The sequence below is a fragment of the Fringilla coelebs genome (assembly GCF_963513975.1).
Source record: "Fringilla coelebs genome assembly, chromosome: 2".
NCBI classification, from domain to species: domain Eukaryota; kingdom Metazoa; phylum Chordata; class Aves; order Passeriformes; family Fringillidae; genus Fringilla; species Fringilla coelebs.
Genome location: NC_140029.1, coordinates 116,940,265 through 116,968,189, shown reverse-complemented (window position 1 = coordinate 116,968,189; position 27,925 = coordinate 116,940,265). Strand labels below are relative to the sequence as shown.

Below are 27,925 nucleotides of genomic sequence, written 5' to 3'. Positions count from 1 at the left end.
GCACACAGGGTCCTGCCTGTGCATCAAAAAAGGGTCACTCGAACTGCTGATTCTAGCAGAAACACACAATGTGATCAGCAGCACTTGTGTACAAAAAAACCCCAAACTTGGTGTCTCTCTCCTCCTTGCACATGCGTGTGCACAGTGGGGGGTCCATCCCACCAAACACCAAGGGCAAGGGACAAGTGTGGCTCTCCATTTCCTGACAGCAGGAACCAGACTCCCTGCTCCTGCACATGCACAGGCAGGAGTTCCTTGGCTCCTTTTAGACCTGAGGGCCAAGTGTACTTTTCCAAACCTTTCACAAATGTGAGCTATGAAAAAAATAGACCAAAGAAACCCCTGAAATGCTGGTAAAGAAAACATTACTGGTTGAAGGGATGTTGTCTCAGAGTGCTCCAAGCAACTTCCACCAGCAAAATCTGTTAATCTCAGAGGAGTTATTTGGACTCTAAAAACGGTGGCTGGTCTCTTCCTCCCTTCAAATAATCACTCCTCATCCTGCTGCTGCACTGAAAACCTCTTCTTTTAAGGGAGTTTTGTCTTGACGACATTCACTGGGGCAAAGGGGTGCAATGGCTCCTGCTGGCACCTCCTGGGGCCCAAAGCAGCTATTTAACTTCTCAGTTTGCTCGGGATGATGTAGGCAAGGACCTTTTCATAGCTCATGTCTGCACATAGACAGAGCTGACTTAAGGGGTTTTGTGGTGGAAGCAAAAGTGAACTATTTTATCCTTGCTTTTGCATCCACAAAATTAATTTGATTCCTGTCTCCCATGCCCAAAGGTCCAAGGCAGTGTGGAAACATTTCCAGATCTGCCTAAAGCTGCTTGTACCTTCACTGCTGTTACTTCTGCTCTCAAGAGACCTTCCCAGGACACAGGCTCACACCAGGCAAAGAGTACATCTTTTAGTAAGGGACAGAAACCAAAAGCTTTTCAATCAGTCAGTGAATAAGAGGCCTTTTGATTTGGCTACAACATCCAAGCAAACAAACAAAAATAATCACAGCATCACAGAATCCTGTTCCATTAAAAAAATCATGACCTGGTTGGACTGGAAGGAACCTACAGGATTTTGAAAATCCCCCTTGCTTGACTTTCTCACCCCTTCTTCTTACCTGAATTCCATTGGGAATTAAGAGGAGACTAGGCAAAGCCCAACCCCAGGGTATGTCTTGGCACAGTGCAAGCTGTGATGGGAGTTTGTGAATTTTCCACCTCCCCTCTCAACCCTCCAAAAGTGGGACCGGGTGAAAGAGAGGGCAGTACTGGAAAGAACCCCACCTTCCAGCAATGAGAACCATGACAGGGGTGTAATTCAGGGTTCTGCTGGCCACTGGTGCTTGAGGGAACATACATCTGACCAGCCAATGTGCATCCAGAGGAATTTCTGGGAAAGATATTGCAGTGTTCTGGCTTGCAAGTTGAATCTAGAGACGACCTGCTACCAAGCCTTCTTTCAAGTATTTTCATGTATTAACAAGAAAAGTTTATTATTTGAGAGGTGTTTGTTGACCTGAATCTTCCTGGTGCTCTCTATGGTAACCTGTTTTGGCACAATGCTTTAACTTTTTCTGACCAATAAATTTTCTGTTTCCTCATGCACATGTTAGTACAAATACAAAAGAGATAATGGGTCAGAAAAGGCAGCAATTCTCACAGGAACAGACTGCTATGGTTTCCTGCTTTGGTGCTGGGCACAATGGATTCCTCTAGGCAGAACCATCTGCTACAGAACCGCACCCAGAATTTTCTTGTGAAGTTTTTGATAGTAGTAAAACAGGAAAGTTACTTGCTGGAAATTCTGTACTGGCTTAACAGTGCCAGGCATTTGGACAGCTTCAGGAGCTGGCTTTTACCATCAAACTGGCTCAGAAAACCAGCTGCATGAGTAGGTACTCATGCTAAATGTGGAGGGTGAGGCTCAGGATTCTACAAGTGCTCAAGGCCACACAGATACCTCCCACAGCATAGACGGATTTATATAGTTTATTTTCTATATGGAGAAGAGCCTTTATGCCAAAGAAATGTTACGTTTTCCTGGGTTCCCTTTGAAGCAAAGCTCTGAAAATCTGTCAGCTGATTTGAGACAGGTGGTTCACAGAAAAGTGACGCTTGAGAACCCATCTGTCCCAGCCCAAAGCTGCATTCTGTCACTGCAATCACACACATCAGCAGGGAGCCAAGATCTCGAGGAGCATCCCATTCAATACCCAGCACATCTGGCAGGACCCTATCAGGTATGGAGAGATGAAAAACTTTTGAGCTAACCAGAGACTTTCTGGGCCCATCATTAGGACCTATGGGTAACTTCTCTTCTGCACAGTGCTAAAAAAATCACCTCACAGTTTCTCTGTGATGCAGTGAAAGAACTGGAATGGCTTGAGCGCTGCCCTTAGGCTGAGTTGCACCAATGTGAGCAGAAACAAAAATGGATGTGTGTTGGAGCTTTTCAGCTGTTAGTGCAAACATAAATGGGTACATGGGTTCTGATTCAGGAGGGAAGAGCTGTCTGAAGTCATTACATTCAAATTACCATTGTTTTCTCTGAGAGAAAGGTATGCAGTCATTGCAGAAATCTAATCATGAACCCGCTCACATCTGTAGGTGCTTAAACAGCCACCTAAATAAGATTCAGGCTCGAGACAGATCTGAAGTTAGTTGGGTCTGGCTCCTAAGTGCCAAGTCTTCTAGGATAACTGAATGTGAACCCCCCTGCCACACAGGGGCTTCTGGAAATTCCAACAGAATTCCTGCAGAAAGTCCCTGGTACCACGCAGGAAGAGACCAGGCACTGCCATTAAGTAGTAGGAAATCTATACAAGGATCTACCTTTTGTAGATCTACTTGTTGTTTGTCTCAGGTTTTATGCTCTCTCCCACTACTACTGTCCTAGGCTGCTTTACATAACACAGAACCGGTGCCAGCCAGGGTGTTGCTGCACAGGTGCTTCTACACAGGGGCCACAGCAGAGCTTGTTGCTGTTGCAAATTCTTCCTCTTTATCCTGGGAAACTTTATCCATTAGGAAAGGTTTGCAGAGTTCTGATCTGTGGTCTGTGAGTGCTGACATTTGAGGCAAGGGAGTGATTTTGAGAGGTCAGTGAAGTGCAAGACACGAGTGTGGCGGCAGCCTGTCTTGATCAGAGAGGCTCTGCCCTGCCTTGTGTCACCTGTTAATGCCACTGTCATAAGGGGTGTGGGGCCCTGTCAGAGCCCTGCTAAAATGTTTTCTCCACAGAACAGACAGGCACAGCTAAATCTGTGTGAAGGGCCAAGAGAGCCGATGTGAAACACAGACCTGGTAATATTAAATAGATTCTTGTGTAAGAACAGATTACAATTTTCAGCCAATAAATTTTTAATAGCATCTATGTAACTAAACAGAAACATCGGCTTGCAGGGAAAGGGCTCTTAAGATTAATTATTGATCTCTTCTTGATGTTCAGAAATGCTTCTCATAGGCAACATGTAAAGCATGTTTCTTAGGAGCAATGTTAAACCTTTGCACACGGCTGGTGTCAGTCATGCAAGCCCTTCCCTGTGTGGTACCAAGGGGTTTGAACAGCACACTCATCTTGTGCTGGCCTTCTCATGGTGTGAAAAGTTACCTTCATGCCCTTGGTGTCACCACTGAACCTATTATTCTGTTTAGTACTAGGTACACAGGACATTCCTGACTTGGTGCCAGAGAGAAGTCCCCAGTACATTTAACTCCCCAGTGTGCCACCACAGCCTTGGGCTCCCGTCATACAACAGCATCTAAAGCAATGGCCCGGCCCCAGGGACCCTCTCTGTACAGTCTGCAGCTAATGCAGGGAATATCTGGCACAAACAGGTATCAGAGGAGAAGGAGCAGTAAGACACCGTATCATGACAGTGGAGTCACCTGGTCATTGTCAGAAGCTGGAGGGAGAAGAGAGACAATCAGCTGATATTTATTATATGTCACCTAAATTCAAGAAAGGCAAGGGAACTAGTTTTTGATGCTAATCATACTAAGAACTGATTAACTATATGAAAATTCATTACTTTACTGCATTTTTCACTCTATGTTCCTCCCTCATATTGGGCAATTGGTTTGAGTTTCAGAAATAATCTCACTTTTCCATCATGGATGCTTTCAAAACACCACTGCTCTTGCAGCTGAAGTTCCTCCCCACCTGTGTTCTCTGTTCCCTGTGCTCCTGCCTAGAGAAGTCCCTCAGTGGTGCCCAGACATACCAAAGGGGGGTGTGTGCTCCGCCTTTGTTGAGCAGACGCTCTCCTCGTGTGCCCATCTGCCATAGGTGGCCGAGTAGATGATAAGGAACTTGGATTCCTGACAGTGGAGCTTCAGTTCCTGGTTTTCACATGCTGATTTGGTTTTGTATTCAGCTAAAGTAGAAGCAAACAGCAATATGATAGCGTGAGGCAATTTAAATAGCTGGGCTGTTAATAGCAAATAGCAGCAGGACAGAAACCAGCTTTCCTGCAAATGCTGTTGCAAGTGACACGTGCCACCTGTACAGCAAGACACAAAGTCAAGAGCAGAGTGCTTCTTCCAAATCAAATGTGCCCAAGTGACTGTCTAGAGCTTGTGGCTCCATCTTGAACAGAATAGAAAACCCTAATTTTGCCAATCTCCTTTCCCAGTGAAACAGCCTCCTGGCTTTCCTGGCTTTCTTTCCATTCCTGCTCAGCAAGAGAAGCTTCACCCTTCCCTTTTGTCTCTCCTGGGGACACTGTTGCACTCTACAGGGTCCTCAGTCACAGGCAGGTCTGGTACTGCTCAGTGACAGCGCTGGGCGAGGCACAGACAGTGGCAGGACAAAAGGGCAGGACACAAGGCCAGGAAAGGGTCCCCATCCCAAGCCACACAGTGCTCTCAGCTGTATCTGCACTGTTCCACCAAGGTCACTGGGTTTCCCAGGGTGGCACTTTCCAGCAAGGGCTCATTTCAATGTCTGGCTGGCAAAGTGGTGTGAATGAAGAACCCGAAAAAAATCCCCCCGTCCCTTGCTCAGCTGGCAGAGGCACCCTGGCAGCACCCTCAACAGAGGTGGGGAAGGCACTGAGCTCATTTCATGGCTTATCCCTCCCAGGGTACCCCTTTAAATCTGCCACCTGGCCAACAGGTCTCTTCCTGGCCTAAGCAGCCACTCTGTTGGTGGCACTCTACCTTCTCAAGTCTTTCTGGTTGAGCTGTGGTGCCAAACCTTTTTATGGCAGATAAGGTCAGGGAGAAGAGTTTATTCTCCTCCAATTTTTTTGTCCTCAAAAATTTGACAACAGGAAAAGGAGATTCCTGAGCTGAGCTGAGCAGAAGAAAAGGAAAACCTTATTGTTAGCAAGTGGTGTCCCTGTAAATGGAGGGTGGATGCTGGTTCTTTGGGAACTGGAATGAGAAAAACCTCCCATCTACTCATGAATGAAAACACTATTGTTTCATCCAAAACAGAGCAGATAAAATAATGGGTTAATGTTCTTGGTAACAGTCCAGTTTTTTCCATTCAAGCTCATCAACAGCCACATGCTTAAGTGTAAAAAGGAATGATTTTGAAAAATATTTTGAAAACATTTTGAAAAATACTTGACCTACTGCAGGTTGTGAGTTCTGCAGAAGCACCTGCCACGCTGTGCACACATAAATAGGCCAAAAACCTGGGGTCTGTGCCCAAGGAGTGACAGCCTGCAGCTGGACTCTGAGTTTGCCTGGCTCTGCTAGAGAGGCTGTGGAAGTACATATAACCCCCAGTGGTATCAGACAAGGAGAAGAGCCCAACATGAACCTCTGCAAAGATATGGCAACAATAATTCTAAATAGATGAAAAACCAAGGGATTTAGGCAACTGCTTCAGTGCAGTGAAGGCAAGGAGACTGCAAAATATATCTGAAGTTATCCTGAAGGGATTTCCTGAGTAAGGATGTTTTCCATTGCCAAGACTAACAATATTGGTATCTTACCTACAAATATAAATTTCCTGTCATTAGAAATCATGTCATTTGCACTGGATTTGGACTATTCCTCAATTCTGAAGGCAGCAGCTGCTGTTGAAGACACTTTGACCAGCTTTTTAAAAATTCAGATCACAGAAAATACTCTATACTCAAAGAAGCTCATCTCCCATGGGATGCAAAAAAATATTGAGCAGCTTCTGAAAGTAATAAACAGGATCCCAATTCACTTTTGATTGGCAAAAAAAGATTTCTAATGACACAGACACTCCTATGATATTCAAATCCATCTACTATTAATAATGGAATATTAATCTACTATTGATAATTGCAATATACAAAAAATAATTAAGCTATTGATATAATAAAACAGATAATGAAAATTTGAAATTTCAGGCATTTTTTCCCCCCCAATGATTGGCCCACTGTATCTCCCTGGGAGTTCTTGAGTCAGTGCTTTACCAAAGGTAACATCTGCCTACTCCACTCCATCTCTCTGCTCTAACTTCCACTTTCCATTGTGAGCCGGCCCTTCAGTTTGCTTGCCACCTACTCAGGTTCTACCACTGATATCTATCTTAGTGATCTGATCCAAGAAAACCCCTTTAGTGCTTTCTCTAAGGTTGGTATTTCTGTGTTGGCTGGTGAACCTACCCACAAATCATCATTCAGCTGTTTTCTTTGGGACCCATTTCAGCCACACCGGGAATTCACTGCCCCCAGGCTACTAGAGCTTGTTCTCACATACCATAGCAACAATGAGAATGATTAAAAACCACCAAAAAAGGAAACCTCATGAGGATTATCTTAATCATTCTTCCCCTTTCTCATGTTTACAAAGTGGATTCTCTTTGAGGCAGGATTTGTCCCTTCACATATCAGCATCGAATACCTGTGCAGAGCACAGGTGATTGTACAATAAAAGCCTCTAACCAAGTCAGCACATGTATCTTCTGGCCATTATTCCATAAACAGGAAGTATTTTTGAATCTTTGAAAGCTTTGGGGCCAGCTCCATAAGTATTTTTTTGTATATTCCTTCCTAGGATACCTTCTTCATTTGAATCCTTGGCCCAAGCATCTGGTTTTGTTGTTCAGCTCTTTATAATATGACATTATCACTGCTATCTCACTAAAAATAATTTCCATAACATTTTTCCTTTCTAGTCTGATGTCTGACATCTGCCCCTGCCAAGCTACACTGGTCATTAAACTGGCAGCAAGCACCCTGAAGCTGCAAACACAATGAAGAGCTAAGGTAAAGTAGAAGAGAACAATTTATTGTCAATCCAGGAGCCCCAAAACCTCACACGGACTTATGCAAAGCCTCGTGCAGTGGCATTTTAACCAAAACAAGCAACAAAACACGCAGAAAAACACATTTGCCTGATAAAGATTACTTACTAGGTTTGCATTTAAAGGAGACAAGGAGGAATTTAGTGGTCCCTGGACACAGATCAGGCCCAAAAACCCGACTATTGACAAGGAGTTGGCAGGATCTCAGGTTTTGGCATTCATCCAGTACTTTCTAGAACAATGGGCAAAAAGGATAGTCTTGACAACAAGGTATGAAGCTATACAGCAATGAAAACACTTAGTTGTACTTTGTTCTACACAGGAGAGAAATCACAACTTTTTGGCTATAAACATGCAAGAAACATCTGCATCATTGGATCAAGGCCATAGCTCTGCTGGGCTTGGAGTCATGGCAAACTTTATGGGAACACATTCATCACAGCCAGGCTCACAGAAAATGAGGTTGTTACCAGCTTGTTGTTGTTTGTCATTTTTCCCTCTGCCAAGCTGTCCTGAATGCCACCACAGCCTCGATGGTGCAGAGCCCAGAGCACATGGAAACACACAAAGCCCCCAGCTGTCTCACTGACATACTTGAGGCACTCATACACTCCTGAGCACATTTGTGGGAGTACAATGTCCAAGGAAAATGTGGCAACAAAAAAGGAGTCTTCTTAACCACTTCTTCTTGATCTGCTTACATGTACCTGAGCATGCTCTGTAAATAATCTTCACTTGAAATGACAAGTACCACTCAAGCTTTAAGCCATGTGTAGGACCTCCTGCTTAAGGGACACTTTCTGCTCACTTGCAGTTACACACATTATCAAGTATTTACTTGATTTGCCATGAGCAAATTTCAGAATTGGTTTGATTGGATAGCACAGATGTGCAAGTCTATCCTCAGCCTCCTTGTCTTGTTTTGTGGGGTGTTTTTAATGCTGTTCTAAGAACATATCTACTCCAAATTTACTGGCCCATCAATATATCCTGGTTCTTACAGTGCAGCCTCCCTGGGAGTGGCAGCAGAGCAAGACCACAAACAGGCCAGCAGTGTTATACACTAAGTGTTATGTGGACTTTCTCCCAGTCTGGCAAAAGGACTGAGTGCCTGTACTGCTTACACTGGTGCTCCCACTCCAGCTGTGCTCTTGGAACTGTAGCTGCAGAAAATATGAAGAATTGCCAGGGCCAGTCTGTCCAGCTTTTAACACAGTCGCAAGCCAAACACCTAAAAACACCCAGTTTAAATGCAGCAGTGTATTTAGGAAATTCTTATTCACCTCCAAAACTCATTAAGAGAGGGCTTTTCTGACACTGTTTTTGGATAGTCTGTGTGGTTGTACACAGGAGTCATGATGTTTAAAATCACAGCAGGCTGTGACAAAGGAGGGTGTTATCTCCAGGTCACCCCACTCTTAACAGGAGTAACTGTAATAAACCATTCTGATAGTTTGAGGTAGTTGCTCAAAATCTATGGGAATTTTTGCTTTTTTTCTCATCAGAAGAGGTCTCAGTCATACCAAGAGACCAAATCACAAATTTACCACTGTGGTGGCACAAGCTGCATTCCTATTTCCAGGCCGAGAGAGTTGGCAGTGGCTGGATCTCTGTTGTCATCACTGGAAACCTTCCCTCCCAAGCAGCAGTGACACACATTGGCAGCACATTGCAGTGATCCTACAGCTCCCATTGGCAGGGGAAGAGGACATGCATCCAACACTTTTTCAGCACTAAATGCACTCTAAAGAGTTTAAAAGGGAAGGAAACCACAGCAGACTTAATTTTATCAGTCAATTTTCCTTTTACAGTGTTGCAAGTCAAAAAAATAACCCCTCCTTAATTGGGACAGTTCTGGAAGGGACCAGTGAAACAGAGTTACATCTTTAGTAAACAGAGATAGCTGTCTCCTGCTGAGTCACCTTCTGTTTGCACCTGAGCTGAATCATCTCCTGTGCATCTGTTTGTTTTCTCCTGCCTAATGTGAACAGCACTGTCATGATGCTGTGCAAAGCACGCAGCCACAAAAGCAAACAGTGATACTCAAAATAGCACCAGGCAGTCACTGTCTCGAGCCAGATCCAGCTTTGCAGTGAGCCCTCTGACAAGAGGCCTCTGTAATACGTGCCTGTGATGCTTCCTCCCAGCTACAGGGCATCATCTCAGCTGCCTGTGCAGACTGCAGATCCACTTCCAAAGAAAAGGGAAGGAGGGATGAGGTCACTGGTGCTCTTTTCTAAGAAATCAGTTTACAAGATGTGTTCCTTCTCCTTAGAACTGGAACTCCCTGAGATGCAGAGCATTTGTATCTGACACAAATTCATGGCCTTGCCAAAATGCTTTCATGCCTTTGATCAGCCACAGTGCCCAAATGATGATGGTAGTTTATATAACAGTTACACCATGCTGTGTTTATTATATTCAAGGGAAAAAACTGCCCATGGAGACCTCACAAAGGCACTCACAAGCCCAAAATAATAGTTGGTGCCACTTTACTGCAGCCAGTAATATAACATTAAGGATACATCTGGCCTGCTGTGTTTGGTGGAGAGATGTACTTTCACATGGCCCATAGGTCATGTCTGGAATGTCCTCAAAAATTGCAGTACATCATGGGTGAGCCACACTTTTATAAAATTGCCCTAATACTGCTTCTAGAGAGAGGATATTACTGCCAAACCACTTTGTAATACCCTTCAACTCAGTAGTGGTGGGAACAGACATTCTCTGATGTCAAGAGGGATTGTGTGGCCTACAGACAGAAATGTTGCAAACTCCATCAAAACTTCTGTAAAGCATTTACAAGTTTAACAAACAGAACATGTTCAGATTGCACTGACTACTCATTTTTGCAAGGATTTACTGAATTTGGAACAACACTGGGTATTTTTCACTAAGATGAAACAAGCCTTTGGCAGCAGGGTCAGTCAGACCTTGTTACAAAAGTCTCCACAGCTGAAAGTAATAACTGATGAAGTATAAATAATTTTAAGCTATACTGAAGCAGGCCCAGCAAACAAGCCATAGGATGTTGCTGATACAAATCAGGTAGTCATAGAAATGCAGGAATCTGCAGAAATTCTTGGGATTTGCTGTTTAGCTGCTGCTGTGCCTTTTCAGTGAGGGAAGACAGGCATGCAACAAGCCAAATGCCAACCAGAATGTCATCTTACTAGCTGGATTTGTAACCCCCCTCTGTCCAGTGCTTGTACCCTCCCCTGGGGTCAAGGAGGGCCTGTGTGAGAGATTAAGACTGGTCAACTCAGTAATGACCAGCCCTTGAATGGAAAGGAGCAGACTATTTTGGGGGACTTTAGGAATGGGGTTTCCAAAGCAAGATTCATCACAACGGAAGGCAATCTTCAAAGCTCTCACAATCCCATGGTAATACCCTGCTGTCCAGACAAACCCTTCCCGCTGTAACACTTTTGGTGGTAAACTGCCATAGCTACAGAGCTGTCCTGTTCCAGGTTGAGAACACTTGCACAGAAATGGCAGGGAAACGGTCAAAAACATTCTGTACCTTGAGAACCTTTACAACATGTGGTACCTGCAAAGAGGTGGGTGCCACGCAGTTCCTGGGTTCTGCCATCCTGATTTCAGGCTGCCCAGCACTGCACATGAGGGGGTCCTGCCCGTAAAATGCTGACTGAATGCTGATGGTTGAGTGCCGAGGGCAGTGCAGGCTCAGGTGCTGCCCGTCGCAGGCATAGGCGGTGTGATTCTGCAGGAGCTTCGTTAGGTAACCTAGAAAATATTCAGCTCTGTTACAACTAGCACAGGAAATGACAAGCTCGTTAGATAATAAGAAAACCACAGTCAGTCTCCGGAAAGGGCATTGTAGTCAAGGTTATAGGTCTGGCCTGCAGCCACCCAGTTCTCTGAATGGGTCACCCCTGACGTGCTCGTAGCACGCTGGGCTGGGAACACGAGGTCTGGTGGCAGGGCGTGCGAGCCCTCCCAGCACTCCAGCACTCCAGCAGGATGTGTTGTACGGACAATCTCTGGGCTCAGGCCCTTGCCAGTCCTGGCTGCTCACGATCCCAGGGCGTGTCTGCAGCAGTCAGAAGGGTATTGCTGGGTTTTCTGGGCCAGGTTCTTGCATTCCAGCTGCCTAAGGTATTCCTTATACGTCTTGTTAAAAGGATGTGCTGCACTTTTGGGCTAGTGGGCAGCCGTGTTTCACACACTCTTAAGTATAATGGAGGAACAAAAAAAGCCTCACATTTTCTTGTGGGAACATTTCTTGTTGTGGCTGAATCAGGGGCTTTTTTGTATCCTTAAAACAAAAATTTGTTTTCTCAAAGAAAATACTGAAAAAAAGTTCACTCCTTTTAATTAATTAAAATTTGTCCTTCAAGGAAAATGTGCCCTTTAATTTTCACACTTCTGCCCTTCATAAACTTTCCCCAAAGACAAGCGATTTTCAAAAAAGTTTTTAAATAGAAACTTTATTACTCCAAGCAAAAGATAGGAAAATCATGTAATCATAGAATGGCTTGGGTTGGAAAGTTCCTTAAAGATCTCCTAATTCCAACCCCCCTGCTACCTTCACTAGAACAGATTGCTCAGAGCTCCATCCAGTCTGGCCTTGAACACTTCCAGGGATGGGTCAAACATGTCAGTTCTCTGGCATCTTTTCCAGCTCCAGCTGTGCATCTGGATAATGAAAATCAGCTTCCCTGTCAGTTATTAAGTCTGGAGGAAGGAGAAGCCTGCTCCATTGTCATCTTTACTGTTCCCTGTCTAGAGCCCAGAGGAGGACAGGAGCCAGGCAGATGCACTTCCAGCACAGCGGAGCTGTAGCTGAGTTCCCTGCCTCACTGACCTCAGTCTGAGCACTGACACTGGAACAGGGACAGAAAAAATTTCATGCCCTGCATTTCCACTCTGGATCTCAAGGAGACCAGTCTGGCAGCAATCCCCACAGCTTCTCATGGGTTAAAAAGAATAACGAAGCCCACAACCAAACCCATCCCCTACATTTTCAGTGTAATTGAGATCACAAATAACTGAAGTTCCTTGCCAGAGCCCCTCCTCTGTCAGCCTACTCCTGAGAGATGCCAGGAAAATGGGCCGAATGCCCAACTGCACCCAAGTGACTTCACTGTGGCCAGTGCTGCAGAGGGGCCTCCTGTGGCATTTGCTGAACACCTTTGGCATCACCATCGTGGCATAAAGGGCCACGGGGTCAGGCCATTCAGCCCTACACAAGCTGTGGGCACTCAACAGCCTCACAGGTATGACCCAATATTTTTAATCATTTCAGTTCTTCAGGTTTTAAGTTACTTGGGGCCAAGAGTGCTGTATACAAAACAGTCCAGTATTCCCTAAAGAATATCAGCTATGCTGTGATTTGGATGAGTTCCCTGGCATTTTAACTGCTACTTTGATCCTGCAAATTCCTAATCCGGCATCTAAGCACCTTTCTCCAACAATTGCAACTATTCAATCCTTTAAGAAAATGTCTTTACAAAAAACTTGCTCTGATTTTGTAGGAGCAATATGGTTTACTTGTAAAAATGACATTAGATGTACTGGTGAAAATAAGATATCTTGCTCTCCAGCCTTCCAAGCAGCTTAAACATTTCTGCTGTTACTAAAATCCTTGTGTATTTGCACACAATAAGGGATAAAAATAGTAATGGAAATTGCTGAAACCTAATGTTCTCTGAAAAGAGGAGTGGTGACATAGTATCTAAATTGCTCATCTCACAAGGCAGACCACGTAAAGCTGCATTTTTCATTACTGCAGACACAGACACACGTGGAACAGTCAGTTCTTTGCAGCTCACAGCCCATGCTGAGGGAGGACTCCCACTCCAAAAGTCACGATTTCCTCTTATCCTTCTCTGAAAAACGCCAGGTTCTTTCCTGTCCCCTCTCCTCATAGTGAGGCACTGCCTGCCCTGCACTCATTAGTTTTCTCAGCAGCTGCTGCTTCTCCTCCTTTCCTGGGTAGTGTGGCTTGTAGTCCTCCTGTAGAAGCTTCACCTTCTTGAGATCATGTGCATCCCTGTATTGTTACTGACTTCTGTTCAGAAACAGATTTTCCCAGAGGAAGCAAATTCAGCCAAACAACGAGGTAAAGCTGGGGGGAAATTGGGTGGGATCTCTACCAGTAATAACAGCCGTGGTGATCAGGAGTGAGGGTATTGTGAGGGTTGAACTCTTCCTGGGGCATCTTCCTGTCCTCTTCTTCTGTGTTTATTTCATCAGTATCAGCTAGCTGTGAATTTGGGGAAAACTTTCTATTACTACCTAAATATGGGAGCTGGAGGCTGTTGCTGGACTACAGCAGACCTCCAAGTCCTGGTCCCCTGCATGTCAGAGAAGTCTTCACTAGCTCCTAGATGGCCAAGGAGATCCCTTTCCCTGAAGAGCAGGGCAGAGGGAGGGCTGGAGCACAACCAACATGGATGGAGTGAGGTCATGGCTCTGTGTTCCCTTGGGCTGGGCAATCAGAAGACTTGTGAGTTTTGGGGTTTCTTAGCCAGAGCAAAGACAATCATAATCAGAACCTACAAAAAAACCTTATATTACTTAATGTTTTAAACCTAATACTGTTTTTTTCCTTGTTTTCTGGGTTAGGTAATGGAGGGGGAGATGGTGTTCAGCTGCACCAGTTACTTTTCCAAGTGTCATTCTGTAATCAGGAGGGCTATAAAGTTCCTCTTTTTTTCAGAAATAATAAATGTCACACTTTAAAACAATATGAAACTCTACCAAAAAAGTTAACTACCATGAGAATTGTCTAAACTAGAAAACATTGGCAATACTGCAGTGTCCCAGTAACATCTCTACACCACTGTGTGAAAGCCCCACTAGGCGCTTTCCCATTTATCCAGGACACACATTCATAAGCAATGTATGGAGTGCTCTGCATCTGGAATCATGTACAAGACGTTAGAGACTGGCTCAGAAGTTAAGCCTAAAGCACACAGGCACAAAAAGATCCCATTATTTGCAGGCCAGAAGGTATCATCCCACCCAACTGTCTGTCTAACCCAGACTACTCATTCATTGTAATCTTTTACTGAGACGCAAAACACCAGTACAGAATCCAAGCGTAATCCTTTCTTCCAGAATTAGCCAAATTAGTCACAGCATCCACTGGGTTGACAAAGAACTTCAACTAAAAAAACATAGCACCAGAGAACCACACAAAACACTGAGGCTGAGCAGCTGAACAAAGCCTTACTGATCATTTTTACTGAAAAGGACAACTGATAAATGATTTTAAAAATGACTGACAAAAAAACTGGCATAGGAGAATAAATAGATACTTCTTTGTATGAAAAAGAATTCTTAAGGGGTTTTAGCTGGCATAATTATTTTGAATAGGAACGATAAGGGTAGCAGGGGACCTGAAGGTATGGAAATCCAGATTCTTTTTTTTTTTTTCTGCTTAAAAACACCGAGAATCTGGGAATTTAGAAAGTTCTGTGTATGTTTGAGCTCTCCAGATGCAAGGATTAAGGAGAAGAGCATTTCAGGCTGTGAGCCCAATGCCCGGCACACACTAAAAGCAATCTCAGCATTAGCTCAGGTAATGTCTTTTGGGTAGGACAGCAGCTTTGCAACGCAGTATTTTTAGAGGCTGAGGCTGAGTAGTCCACAAGCTGTGAAGGTTCTCAGAACTGGGCCTTCATACACAGATTTAGTAACATCAGTTCCTGTGTATCGTTCAATTTAGTTTAATTAGCACAGAAATTTGCCAGCTCATTTTAAAGACATACCCATCTATTTTAGATCAAAATAGATAGAAATAGCACACGTATTGTTGTGGGAGTCCCAGAAGGCTAATCCATCCGGTAAATCTCCATCAGCTCCCACAGTTCTGTGAAGAATTATGCCAACACTCATTAAAAATACACAAGCCAGCTTGTTGAATTTGAAGGAAGATATTTCATGCAGTGATAGCAGAATAGTTAATAAACTCTGCTACAAACACCATTAGAAGCACGACTCTGATATTGATTGGTGTTTGGGATCCAGCTGCAGTACTTCTCCAGCAGTATTTTCTCCGTTGGTTTGTGAAGGAAGCACTGAGGAGAAATTAACTCCTGAGTTTCAGCCCCAGTCCCATTTGCCATACCATCTGCTGCTCTCAAGGCAGCAATGCCACAGATCATGCTCTGCCAGGGTTCTCTATCCACAGGGACAAGGATCTCTTGGCATTCCCTGTCACCTGGCTGTCTGCAAATTGTCTGCAATGTTTTAAAATTCATGACACTATGTTTCTTGCTTCATTATTTTATTCTTTTTTATCTAAGTGCCTTGTCAACATTCTGACTCATTCTAGCCACACTCCACATCTCAATCTTTATCAATAAGAAATACACTTAGACAGAAGCATTATTTATTCTTCTTGCTGTTCAGAAATTAGAACAATTAGCTTCATTCAGCACATGCACGTAAAAATCTGCAATTCCTTAATATATGCCTTCTTGCATGTCACCAATCTGATTTAATTTCCCTCCATGCCTTATTTTTTTCAGTGGGCCTTTTTCCACTGTTCCTCTCAACCCTTGCTCTCTTTGCTAGTGACTACCATCCTACCAACTTCAAACTTCCAGTTGTACGGCAGAGATAGCATGAAAAGTTGGTTTTCTGTGCAAGGAAAATGTTTTTCATATAATCACTCTATTTTTTTGTATTATCTAAATCTTTTTTTTAAGCAAGGATAGATGTTTCCTTGGAAAAACTAGGCATAATCTAGTTTCGCTAATAAGACAGTGACCACAAACCCCATTCCATTTCCAAATGCCTACTTTGGTTTCAGAGTACTCAAAGTTGTTGCTTTTCTTAGAATCAGTCCTTGAGACCTTTCAGGTGCCCATTTCTAAAGGAGATGAATCTTATGAGATCCTGACCTCTGGCCATTCCTTTACTCAACTCATCACCATTTAAGCTTAATGGCCAGTTTCAAACCTGAAGAGTGCAGGGCTCAAAGAAATAAAGTTCCTACAAGTTTTGTGGAAATTGAAGCCTGAGCTCCCACCTTCAATTCAGTCTCAATGACTAATGCTGCAAGTGAACTGGCAGCTGGAGAGACAGGATGGTTATCCCGGAGAGCTGTCAGCCTGATGCCAATGGAGCAATTTGTTTCCACTGGCCTTACTGACAGATGAAGGATTAAGTCTGCAAGATGAAAATGCTGAAGTTAGTGGTGAGGATGCTTTTGGAGTAGTATGGCAATCAAAGCAGTGGTCAAGATACCAGTCACATTTTCCATGAACTGTTCTATCCACATGAATGCTTTCCTAAGGAGTTTGTCTTCATTTTTCCCCCCTCATGGATCATAAACATCTTAGTGGATCTAATTCCCACTGTGTGTTTAATCTGAGGGTCAAATTAAGCAAGAGCTTGATTCTGCTTAAGCCGGAGAAAAGGCCAGGTAACCAGCAGATAATTCAGCACAAAACCTCATTCACACTCCATTTTAAACAGGGTTTACTCAGAGAGCAGCAGCAGAAACAAGAAGCCAAGCTGTGAGCTCTTCCTAGAAAAACAAAGCCAAGCCATCATGAATAAAGAAAAGACCTATAACTTTTTGATCCCAGTTCCTCCAGGAACCACACAAGCTCTTCCTCTCCAAGCCACTCAGCTCAGACTTGCAGTTATGTGAGTTACATTTTTGCAGAGTGGGAAAGCCCATGAACCCTGCACTTACACACCACATGCCTATTGTGTTTCTCACATCCTCCCACAGGTGTTCTCTGTCCTTCATATCTACACTTCCCATTCCCTTGTGTTGTCTCCTAGGCATGATGCTTAGGAGTTTATTGTATCCCAGTGGTTTTCTGAGGAAATTGGAGACATCCCTACGCACTTCTGTTTTCTCACTTGCTTTCTGTTTTTATTTTCTTCTTGTGTCAGGAAGAGGCAAACTGTTCTTGATCCCCAAAATCTTGGGTCTGTAGTAAACTCCACCCGATAGTCAGTTATATTTCTCTCAGCTATTCCATGAAGCCAGAAGGGTAAACACGTGTCCTGGGACCTAATATGGAACTACTCCAGTAGAAAAGGAAGATTTTCTCCATCCCATCTAAAGAAGCTGACAAGAGGCATGGGTATGGGGACATTTTAAAGCTCTTTTCTTCCCTTGCCAAAATCCGCCTTTTAACTGGAGACAGAGTAGCCTCTTCTCAAGAAGTAACAAGAGAAAGACTCTGTGGGCAGCAACTGTTTCTGGAGACAGAATGAGAGCTTCTTTATGCCCAAAGACAAAAAACTTGCAATATTCCCAAAGACTGCAAGTAGGAGAACCTCAGGGGCTAGAGGAAATTGTTTGTCTGAAAACTCAGATGTATGATCATGAATCTTCATGTTCCCCAGGAGAGCCGGGGGGCTGTTCATTGCCACCTCAGAAAACAAAACACAGGTTTTGTTTTGCAAACAGAACTTTGACTCAAGCTCTGCATTTTTTTTGTACCCCCACTTATATCTGACATTCAGAAAAAAGTCAAAAAATCTGAAAAGATCAGAAAAAATCAGAAATCTGGCAGCTCACAGATTTGCAGTGCTATGATGGTTTATAGTACAGTAAGTCCAAGCTAGAAAAGCAAAAATACACTCCCCACTTCACTCTCAGCACTTGATGATTTTCTTTACATCAACATTTCTTTGTCCTCTACTCAGTTCTAGCCCAAAGAAATGAAAAGTTAAAAAACTGCAAAACTATTCTGAAAGAATAATTCTTTTCTTCCTATCCAAGATTAAATACAATGAAGAAAAATAAACAGAGATTTGTGGGTTTGAGACCCTCATCCAAAGCCCAGTGAAATCCTTGGGAATCCTTCCAGTGACCATAGTCTTTCAATTAGGTCTTATATAGTGAGTGATGTTTTAAAATTAATTCTAAATTAAGAGCCAAACCTCACTGGTATTTAATTTGTTGCCAGAAGCCACACAATAGGCCTTTGAAGCAAAACTCTTAAAATGCCTAGAAATTCAGATTAAATGACTCACCAATGCTGAACAAATAAGGCGTAACCACGCCTCTTTCTGCTCTTCAGCTCCCTTAAGACACTATTTTCTCTGTGTTGGGTAATATATCAAAATATTTCTATTTTAATTGTAGATTATGGCTGGCAGATGACAGAATTCTGCTAAGTGTTGACTGGTCAGACAGTGCCTTCTCTGTCTGGGGACACTTCCAACAAAGCTGAGTATTTATTTGGAACAAATCTGTAGTCCCTTTCTCTAATAAAGGTGAGACTGGAAGCTCTGCCTTACTGGGAAGGATATCAGCAGCAGATGGAACAGGAAGGCACAGGGGAGCTAATCCCTGCTATTTATTTTGAATAAAAATAGCATATGGTGTGTCAGGTGCCAGCAATCTGCCCAGGGAGAACAGAGAGAGTTCTGCCCCAAACTTCCTGCCCCAAAATTGTGAGACTCTGATAGACTCAAACATGTTGGTCTCTGAGTAATGGAGCTCAGGAACTCAAGTTTTGTGTCTTGTGTCTGAATTCCCCAACATCTGTAGGGGCAAGGGCATCACACTATCTCTTAATTAATTTTGGAAGCCCTTCTTGGGGATGAAGACCTAGCCTACTGTAGAGGCCTCATAAAATGTGTAAGAACTTGACGGGACCTTTTACTTCTCTAACAAGCATAAATAAATCTCATCAGTGGATTTAGCAAAAATATTCGCACATCTGAAATGTGGTTTCATAAGTTACACTTCCTCAGAAAGGCAAAAAGAACTGCAGGAAAAAGGCTGAAACAAAACCTTGGGTCTCAGCACCATGATCTAAACTAAAATCTCCATTCTGACACACACCTCTTTATTCCACAGAACAAATCCCAGACCAAAGCCCACTTCACTCAGAGAAACTTTAAACCAGACTTTGAGGTTTAACTCACACATTACTGAAATGAAACACATTTCTAAAATGAAATGCTTTTCTTTAAATAAAGCAATGAACACTTGACTTTTACAAGGCAGTATTGAGAAGATGCATCGTTGCATCACTCCTTCTAGCACTTCTTTAAACATCCTGGTTGAAGGACATGCTACAATTGCCACAGTGAGTCAACAGAACTGACTCAAGAAAATTTGTATAGGATTTTATCTGACCAACACAAAGCCAACAGCAAAACCTCTGCATCATTGTGGTTGGTAGTGATTGATCCTGCCACATTACTACAAACAAAGCATTTGCTCAAAGCATTTGTTTGCTTTCCTTTTACCTGGGGGAATCTGGGATGGGTGAATGCCACAGAACTTAATGGAAACTTTTAATGCAGAAAGGTCACAGGAGCAGATTATATATCTTGGGTGAACTGGTTTGCTTTTTCATTAGATCCACTTGTTTCTGTGGTTGGGTCAGGAGACCAAGTCTATGGAGTTAAAGTGAAGCTCAGCTCTGTCTGAACTGTTTTGCAAGAAAAGACAGAAAACTTGACACCAGTGGACAGAGATTAAAAGGTTCTACCCCTAAGTAGTGGCTGCTTTCTGTTAAAGTCCAGAAAGCCATTCCTCACCCTGGTTATGCAATCACAATTACTTCATTTTTGATCTTCAGTTACAGCCACATTTCTTGAAAGCTGCCCAGAAAACCTGGCTGGGACTCAGGTAAAGAAAGGAAGACTGAGTGGTAAGTGAGCCAAGGAGGCGAGGTCAAGCCTGAGCTCAGAGCAGCAAGGAGAACAGAAAAAGAAGGAAGGAGCATAAAAAAGGGGTGGATGGATGTTCCTCGGTGTTGCCAGAAAGAAGGAGTTTGTTCCCTGATGGAGAAGGGGTCAGTTCACTTTGTCAGCAGACAGGGAAAAGGTGGGAGGAGTGGGGATAGGATGGAGAGCTGAGGCCTTTTCCCACTGCCAGCATGGAGAGCAAGGGGATGAGAGATGAGGAGCAGTGATCCCCGCCCTTGGGAAGGTACCCACAGAATGCTACCATCACCAGCCAAGCCAGCTCTCTCTCAGAAGCTGGGCTTTCTACAGCACCATGACACCCACCGTGTGAAACACTGAAAAGAAGTTTGCTGGGTTTGCCAGCTCCTTGTTTGGCCTGTTTTGGGAAGCAGCCCTTGAACACAGAGGAGTTGTGAGGAAATGGCTGTAATGAAGCCCTGATGTCCTGAAAAATGGCTCTTCTGGTAGCGTCCTAAGAGCCCAGGGTGCTCAGAGACTGAAGAACCAGCAATATTCACAGCAGCCCCCTGGAATGGGACCTGATCCAAAATGTGAGAGCTACTAGTGATCACTGAGGAAATAAAGAGATATTTTAGTTAAAAGGTGTGCTTTGAAGAACAGGCAGGAGGGGAAGAAAATTCTGTAGTTGGAGGATCACTCATATTCATGAAGGTCTAAGGAAAGAACTGTGGATTAAATCTCTCTTCTTCCAAACCTTCAGCTTTCAGTTTAAATTTGGGCATGAATACTTGGATTCCACTTTGAAAAATTAATCACACTGAGGACTGCAGACCTCAGAGCAAATCTCCACTTTCAGTAACTAATGGAACTAATAAATATAGATTTGTGGAATCATTAAGGTTGGAAAAGACCTACAAGATCATCGAGTCCAACCTTTAAATTTCTTGCTGCCAGAGAAACATAGATTATGCAGATCTTTATTGTGTCAACATAAGAGAAACTATTGTGTCAAAATAAGAGAAACTCTTATCTCCAATAAGAGAAACTATTGAGTTGTTCTCACAGAGTTGAATTTTGAACTGCTGCTGGTGTCTTATTTCAGAACATTTTTCTCCCCTAGAAAATACCAATCCACAAAATGTTATTGCACAGTGAAGAAATGTCTCTCTTAAAAAAAACCCAAATAAACAAACAAAAAAACCAATGAAATAGACCATTTTTTTTCTCATAGCTAAAAGGTAGACAGATGAGAGCACAAACCTGCAGCTGTAAGTAGTAGAAAGGATATAGACCCCAAATACAAGTCAAAGTTATAAATAGTAATAATGACCCTTCACTATACACTGCTCCCTGTTCCCCTTTCCAGAGCATCACACAGACCCCAGGAGGGAGCATCTTTGTGTGGTTACAAGCAAACAGCGAGGTCTGGTGATGAACAAATGGGCTCTGGGCACGGTGGAACTGCTGGCACAATTGAGACTTGCATTAAGGGAACAACAGAGATTTTTTACACGGGCAGGTGCTGGAACCTGGCAGCAGTGTAGGAAGGAACTTTGAAGCTGTCAGAATGGTGAGGAGAGGAGGAGAGAGGAAAAGAGTTTGGCCTGTTGGGGTAGAGGCCTCATTGCACTTGGCAGCTGCAAGGCACTTGAAACGGGTCAGGTTTGTGGCCATGTATATTCAGCAGAGTTCAGGAAAATCCAGTTGCTGTTCCTGCCGAGGGAGGGAGCAAATAAGGGAAATCAGAACTCCACAAACTCATCTCAAAGCTGCTGTTATGGAGCTTGTAATTCTTTAACAGTATTAAACAGCCTGAGGATGGCACTGCAGGGTGTCATCTCACCTCTGCCAACTCCTGGCCACAGCACCTACTTTTGAAGCAGCTAATAACTTCTCCCTATGCTCTGCATACATTTTTTTTTAAAAGTTACACTAACATTTTGGTCTTTTCTGTCATTCTGGATTAGATCTCCATGTTATAATTAAAATGTGAGCAGAATTTGTTCAGGCCTGGGAGAACTTCCAAATTTGGTAGGAATTCTGGAATCTGCTTTCCTTTTCTGCATTTTATTTACTAAAATGTCGGTATGTCATGTTTAATACTGATCTCTGGGGTGAGATAGCTTTATTTCTCTGGTCATACTACCTATTTGGAAAGCTCAGTGCACAATGAATACTGAAGACAGCTGTACTTCTGAAATTAATCTTGGATAACCTTATCTAAATAACATCATTTTAAAAATGAACAGACTTTTGTGAGAGAAACTTTCCTACATAAAGGGATAATTTTTAACTCAGTGGCTAGTTGAAAAGGAAAATCTGAACATTTGTTTTATGTTATTGTGGAGAACCACCATGTGATTCCAAAACTAACATCCCAAACCAGCAGTTAAGCAAAAAAAAAAAAAAAAAACCACCAAAGAATGAGACAGCAAGCATTTAAAAGCCTTGTACATGTGAAATGAATTGAATATGAGAAATGTAGCTTATCCAAGTACGTAATTCTGGTTTTTATATTTCATGGCTGCTTGCTTAGAAATTTTCAAGCTTGTGGAGCTGGACACAAAAAAATTAGAAACTGTATCTTTCTGTTGCTGAGGAAATAGTTTCTACAGAACCATGACCAGCATTTTGAACTGTATCAACACGAACTATATTAAAATGCATAACAACACATATTGGCTATTAATTATATATTAACTTTGTTCCAGTGTACTCGACTGGCTTTTGGGAAGTTCTGCTCTGTTCAATAAGGGAAAGGTTTGCTTTCTGCCTTACAGGCAGTTCCTTAAGCTTCCAACTGCCAGAAATATGCTGTGCTCATTCGGACATATAGAGAGGAGAGAAACAACTCTTCTAAATAACTTTCTAACAGCAGTGGGATGTCCTGGAGCACTAGAAGAGTGCAGTTTTCACAAACAAAGAATAGAGACTGCTTCCTCGTCTTGATGGAAACAAGGATATTTCCCCAGTTCCTGCAGTCACCCCACTTTGCAGTGATGCAGCACCTTCCCAGAGATCTGTGATTCCTGGGTGACAGCTGGTGCCTCTGCTCCCTGGGAAGGGACTCCCCTTATCCACTCCTCTCATGCTACGAGGCTTCCCTCCCAGCCGAGAGAAGTGCAGCACTTGTTCGCTCCCTCAGGGCCCGACTCCAAGTCTCCAGGAGAAAGTGGGAACCTTTCCAGGGACTTCCACGCACTTTTGGTCAGGCCCTGGCCGATCCACGCCCAGCGTTCCCACCGCGCAGCGACAGCTCAGCTCCCCGTGTCCCTTCCCACCTGGCCCCTCTGGAAGACCTTAACCCTCTCCTCCTTCCTGCCGCCTTCGCGGCACATCGGGCCCGCGCTCCCCGGGGTGCAGGCCCGGGACACGGCCCCGTACAGGGGTTACGGAACACGGAGCGCTCCGGGGAATACGCGGCTCCGTGCGGCGCTCCGGCCGGGAGCGCACGGCCGCTGCCCTGGATGCGGCCGGTCCCCTCGGGGCATTGCGGGGGGCTGACAGCCCCCGCCCGACCCTGCCCGCGGCGTGCCCGCCTCCGCCCGGCCCCCCGGAGCTCCGCAGCCCCCCGCTCCCGGGAGCCGTCACTCGGTGCCCGCCCCGTACCTGAGAAGTCGGCGAGAGCCGCGACCTCCGCGCCGCACACAAGGACCACGCAGGACAGGAGGCGGAGGAGCCACCCGGGCTCTACCTGTGCGCGGCGTGGGTACTGCCCCGCATCCCCGTCCCTCATGGTGCGGGAGAGGGCGGCTCGGGGCGGGGGGGCAGCCCCGCCGCTTCACATGGTGCAGCCGGTCCCGGCGGGCGGCGCGGCCCCCCCGGGCCGCCGGGCGCCCTCGGGGCTGCCCTTGCCCCGCGTGGGAGGAGGAGGAGGAGGAGGAGAAGGGGGAGAAGGAGGGCGAAGGCGGAGCAGCCCTGCCAGCGGCCGCCACGGGAGCGGGTCCAGCCGGCGCGGGCACTCGGGACGCGGGGGCGGCGGGGAAAGGACGGGAAGGGCCGGGAAGGGACGCGGGCTCCCGGCGGCGCCGCGCCGGGCACTGCCCTCGGCGCACATCGTGCGGTCGGGCTGACTCAGACCCGGCTGCACCTCGCCCGCCCTCCCCGGCTCTCCCCACCCCTCTCCGAGGCGTTCGCGCCTCCCTCCTGGTCGAGAGGCTCGATTTCACCGTCTCCCCCCTCTTTCTTCCTTGGCAATGGTTGGAGACTGTCACAGGCTAACACACACACCGCGACTCGTGACCACATTTCCCCGCTTGTGTTTTTCCCGAGACAGGTGCAAGGTGCTCCCCATCACTCCCTGTCCCCCGCAGACCAACTTCCTTGCGTTCCCTACTCCAGACGCCCTCGGCTCTCGTGCCAGACCCTGCCAAGGCTGCTGCTCCAGCCCCGCTCCTGCCCTTACATCTCGGCTCACGGGTCTCTGAGGGAACCCAGCTGGGACCTACGCCTGGCAGGATCTCTGGATGAGGGATTTCAGCGGGCAAACAGCACTGACTCTTCCACGTTGCAAAAGGAGCACCTTTGTTTCCTCACACTGACACCACCTTACCGCAGACCCGGAGCGTGAGGACTCGTTCAGCGTGCCTTAAGTGTGTAGGCTTGGCTTAAAGCCTTCACTGCAAAGTGAGGAAACATCTTGAAGTTCCTTTGAGAGACTTCAAGTTGTTCCCTGAAATCTTTTATGACACAGAAAAGTGAACCGGTGAGAAGTTCAAACAAATTGTCATTACTACCTGCTAAACCACCTTCCAATGTAATTTGGTGCTTCTTTTAAGGTATGAGGGACTCAAGGGAATAATAAATCAGGACAGCTCCCAGTTCCTGTAAGAGCTGTCCTCAGGAAAAAGAGCTTAGAGCCAACACTGGAAATGGGGCACAAAAGCATCTTTTTTCCTGGGGCTGTGGGTAAACATGAATATCCAGCTGTTTACATCCTGCCATGCATGACCACACTAATCTTTCTCTTAAAAAAAACCCCACGAGTGAGTCAGTGAAACATGATGGAACCAAACGAATTGTGTTAAATCTATTCCTCTCCTCCTGTTCCAACTGAAGTTAGAACGCATCCAGATTTGAATTTCCAAAGTCTGGCACCTAATTTCAGAGGTTACACTGAACTTTGACCAACTTGGTCTTCACGTTTGAATCTGAATCTACTTTTGTTCCTCTTCACACACAGAAAAACAACTGGGTAACATATATATATGCCTATGCTTCCTTAGTCTTGGGCAGATAAGAGCAAAACAGGTTTCACATGAACCTGTCTGAGGTCAGGGACGCTCCATCAAGTGTTACTGAACTCAGATAAATGGGATCAAAGATGCCGAAATAACAGTATAAAATCACTCTGAAACATCTGCAACTGCAAACACAGATGGGGAGAGAGAACAGTAGTTCTGCAGGTGAAGCGCTTGCTTCTGGCTGCTTCAGATAAGGACAGTGTTTGCCTCTGAACACAGCCAGTTACCCTCTGCCTTCCCGCGAGGGAACTGGAAGGAGATTTGTGGGAGTCTCCCCCTACTCCCCTCCTTTTTCCCCTTGACCTTGCACCTGATCATCCAATCTGACACTTCTTGCACTTGCTGTCTCAGGTCAGTCCCACCAAAGGCAGAAATGAATGCTGGGGAACAAGTAGCACAGATTTTTACAGAGAAAGCATTTGGAGGCCATACTTGGATCCTCTAGAAAGGTGTTCAGGTAATTAAGGTGAACTTACCTGTCTATTCCAACGTCCTAGCTGCTGCAACCTTGTATCTGCCATAACTTCAGGTGAGTGCAGTCAGACCATCTGTGGCTTCAGAATGCCAAACCTCCACTCCCTGTACAGCCAACAGAGAGATATCTCGTATTCAGGCCAACTGCTACAGCTCTAGCAGGAAGTGTTTCACCTCCTTCTCTCACATCTGCTCATTACTCCCTGGAACAGATGTCAACAATGACCACTCAGGGTGTTGTGAGTGACTGAGTCGACAATAGATCTGTGACAAGTACACAATCAACGCAGAAGAATACATAAAGCATCAAAAATTACTGGGAAGTACCCCATACTTGTGCTTGGAAGGCTTTGAATCAGAAGGTCGGATGAGCCCTTGTGAACCCTCTTTTCCCAGTGAGATAACATAGCTTTTTCTAGCCTGGTCGTGCTGTAAGCAAAAGACCATCCCAAAGTGCAGGAATGAGCCTGGGATGCTTTTGGCACTCTGCAGGTATAACCCAAAGGCAAAGGCAGTTTCCAAGAGGAATGACTGAACTGGGAGAGGTTAAAAACATAGGTAGCCTCCAGGGAAGTGAAGCAGCGAGGGTTGAATGACAGCACAAGAGGCAGCTGGGTGCTCCTGCTTGTAGACATCTGCCTTCAAGGGAAGTCTTCCTGTGAAGGAGGAAAACTTATGGGCACAGGAACTGAATGGCATTTATATTTTTTTACACATATGTATATATAAATATGTATGTGTATACATATAGTGGGGTTTTTTCTTTTCCCTCTGAATGGGGCTACTTTGCTATTCAAAATTAACCTAAAACCAAGTAACCTAAAATATAAAAAGTAGACTTACAAATCACTGCTATTCCCTATGATGGGTAGTGCTTAAATAGTAAACTTGGAGACAGGAGTGTAAAACACAAAGGCAGGAAGGGAGAAAGTGTTTATCATGATGTGCAGAATGCAGCTCCTTGAAGCTGGCAATGCTCAGTTGCTGGAAGACAATATAACTAATCCAGACATGTTCAGCATGTAGAATTACAGAATCTCAGCCCTGTCCTTTCTTCACAAGCAACAGAAATTAGATTGCTTTTTTTTCTCCCCAAAGGAAAAAAAATCACACAAAGTCCAGGAGTTAGAATCCAGGAGAGATATCACATCTGCTTCAGACAGTTTCTCTCTTTTGGACTTGGGGACAAATCATTTCACAGTGCCAGAAATGCAGGATTTGTGTTCTTACATGGAAGCCTGGCTGAAGCAAAGCCAAAATCTGAGCACTTAACTTCTTTTTCTCTATATTATTAATTTTTCCCTGAACTTTACTCCAACTGCCAATTCAAAACTCATATAACGACTTTAGTGTATGGTCATTCCAATAAAATAAGTGTGTCAGTTAGGAAGTAAACAGTGTGAAATAAAAGAAAGTGAATGTGAAAAAAATAATGTGAAATAAAATAGACAGTTGAGTTAGATGCCCTAAATTTTTCTGTTAGTGAAAAAAATCACTAGATCTATTGTACAATAACAAAATTGTCAGAAAAATATCTCAGAAGTACTTTTTCTCACACACACATACACGCACACAGACACACACGTCTGTGTGTACACTTCTCACCACTATACCCCCTACTGCCTTTTCTTCCCACTTTCTCCCCTATAATTTTTTTAAGAGCTGGTATTTTAAATTTTCATTTTATTCTCCCAGAATAAAGTTTCCAAGAAGTTCTCTAATGTTCTTTTTGGCTTTTGAGGATTAAAACAAAACAAAGCAAAAAATTTAAACAAAACCCCAGGCTTTTCCCACATTTTAAAAAGTTTTATATTCTTGCATTCTGCCCCAGACAGAATCTACAGGACAGTTCAAACAAGTGGGTTGCTATCCTCTGTCTGTTTCTATGGAAATGAGTGTCAGACCACTTAAAACAAAGCAGATACTTTACAGTAATCACTGTATGGTGATTATTTAAAGTAACAGAGTGCGTTTTTCCCAATCCAGCCTCTATTTCTATGGATACAAGCTGAAAATAGTTGTAGGGAAGCTTGCTCAGCAGTTTTTTCTAACTCTAAATGTGTTTTGGATGCTGTAAGTTCTCATGAGGTACTATGGATAATAAGATCTAACAAGATCTTCAAGTGTTCTGTAATTTGAACTTGAGAGGACCAATTTGGTGAGCCAGAGTTAGGAAACACTCTTGTGTGTGTAAATAGAAATTTGAATGAATACTGAGCAAGTACTCCACACAGCAGGTTTAGAAGGAGGGGAAACATTTGCTGTTTTTCCTATTTTTTGACTCGCTTCAGAGACAGCAAGCTCAGCTAAACAAGTTTTGAGTTTTGTGCTCATGAGCTGCTCCTTGGCCAAACTAGTCATAACACCAC

General features: G+C 44.4%; 1 protein-coding gene across 2 annotated transcripts in view; it reads right to left on the bottom strand.

The window, feature by feature from the left end:
* EVA1C (eva-1 homolog C) overlaps positions 1–25,668 on the bottom strand; it is a 34,282-nt gene extending 8,614 nt beyond the window's left edge. Inside the window, exons 1-4 of one of the 2 annotated variants that reach the window (XM_084226895.1) lie at positions 25,559–25,668; positions 10,784–10,980; positions 7,342–7,465; positions 4,226–4,378 (exon numbers count right to left, since the gene is read on the bottom strand). In XM_084226895.1, coding sequence (XP_084083021.1) covers positions 4,226–4,378; positions 7,342–7,465; positions 10,784–10,855 — 349 coding nt within the window. In that variant the 5' untranslated portion in view covers positions 10,856–10,980; positions 25,559–25,668. Of the gene's footprint in view, positions 1–4,225; positions 4,379–7,341; positions 7,466–10,783; positions 10,981–23,448; positions 23,857–25,558 lie in introns of those variants that run through there. The other variant, XM_084226894.1, reaches the window with a different exon arrangement.
* Between the last annotated feature and the right edge of the window lie 2,257 nt (positions 25,669–27,925).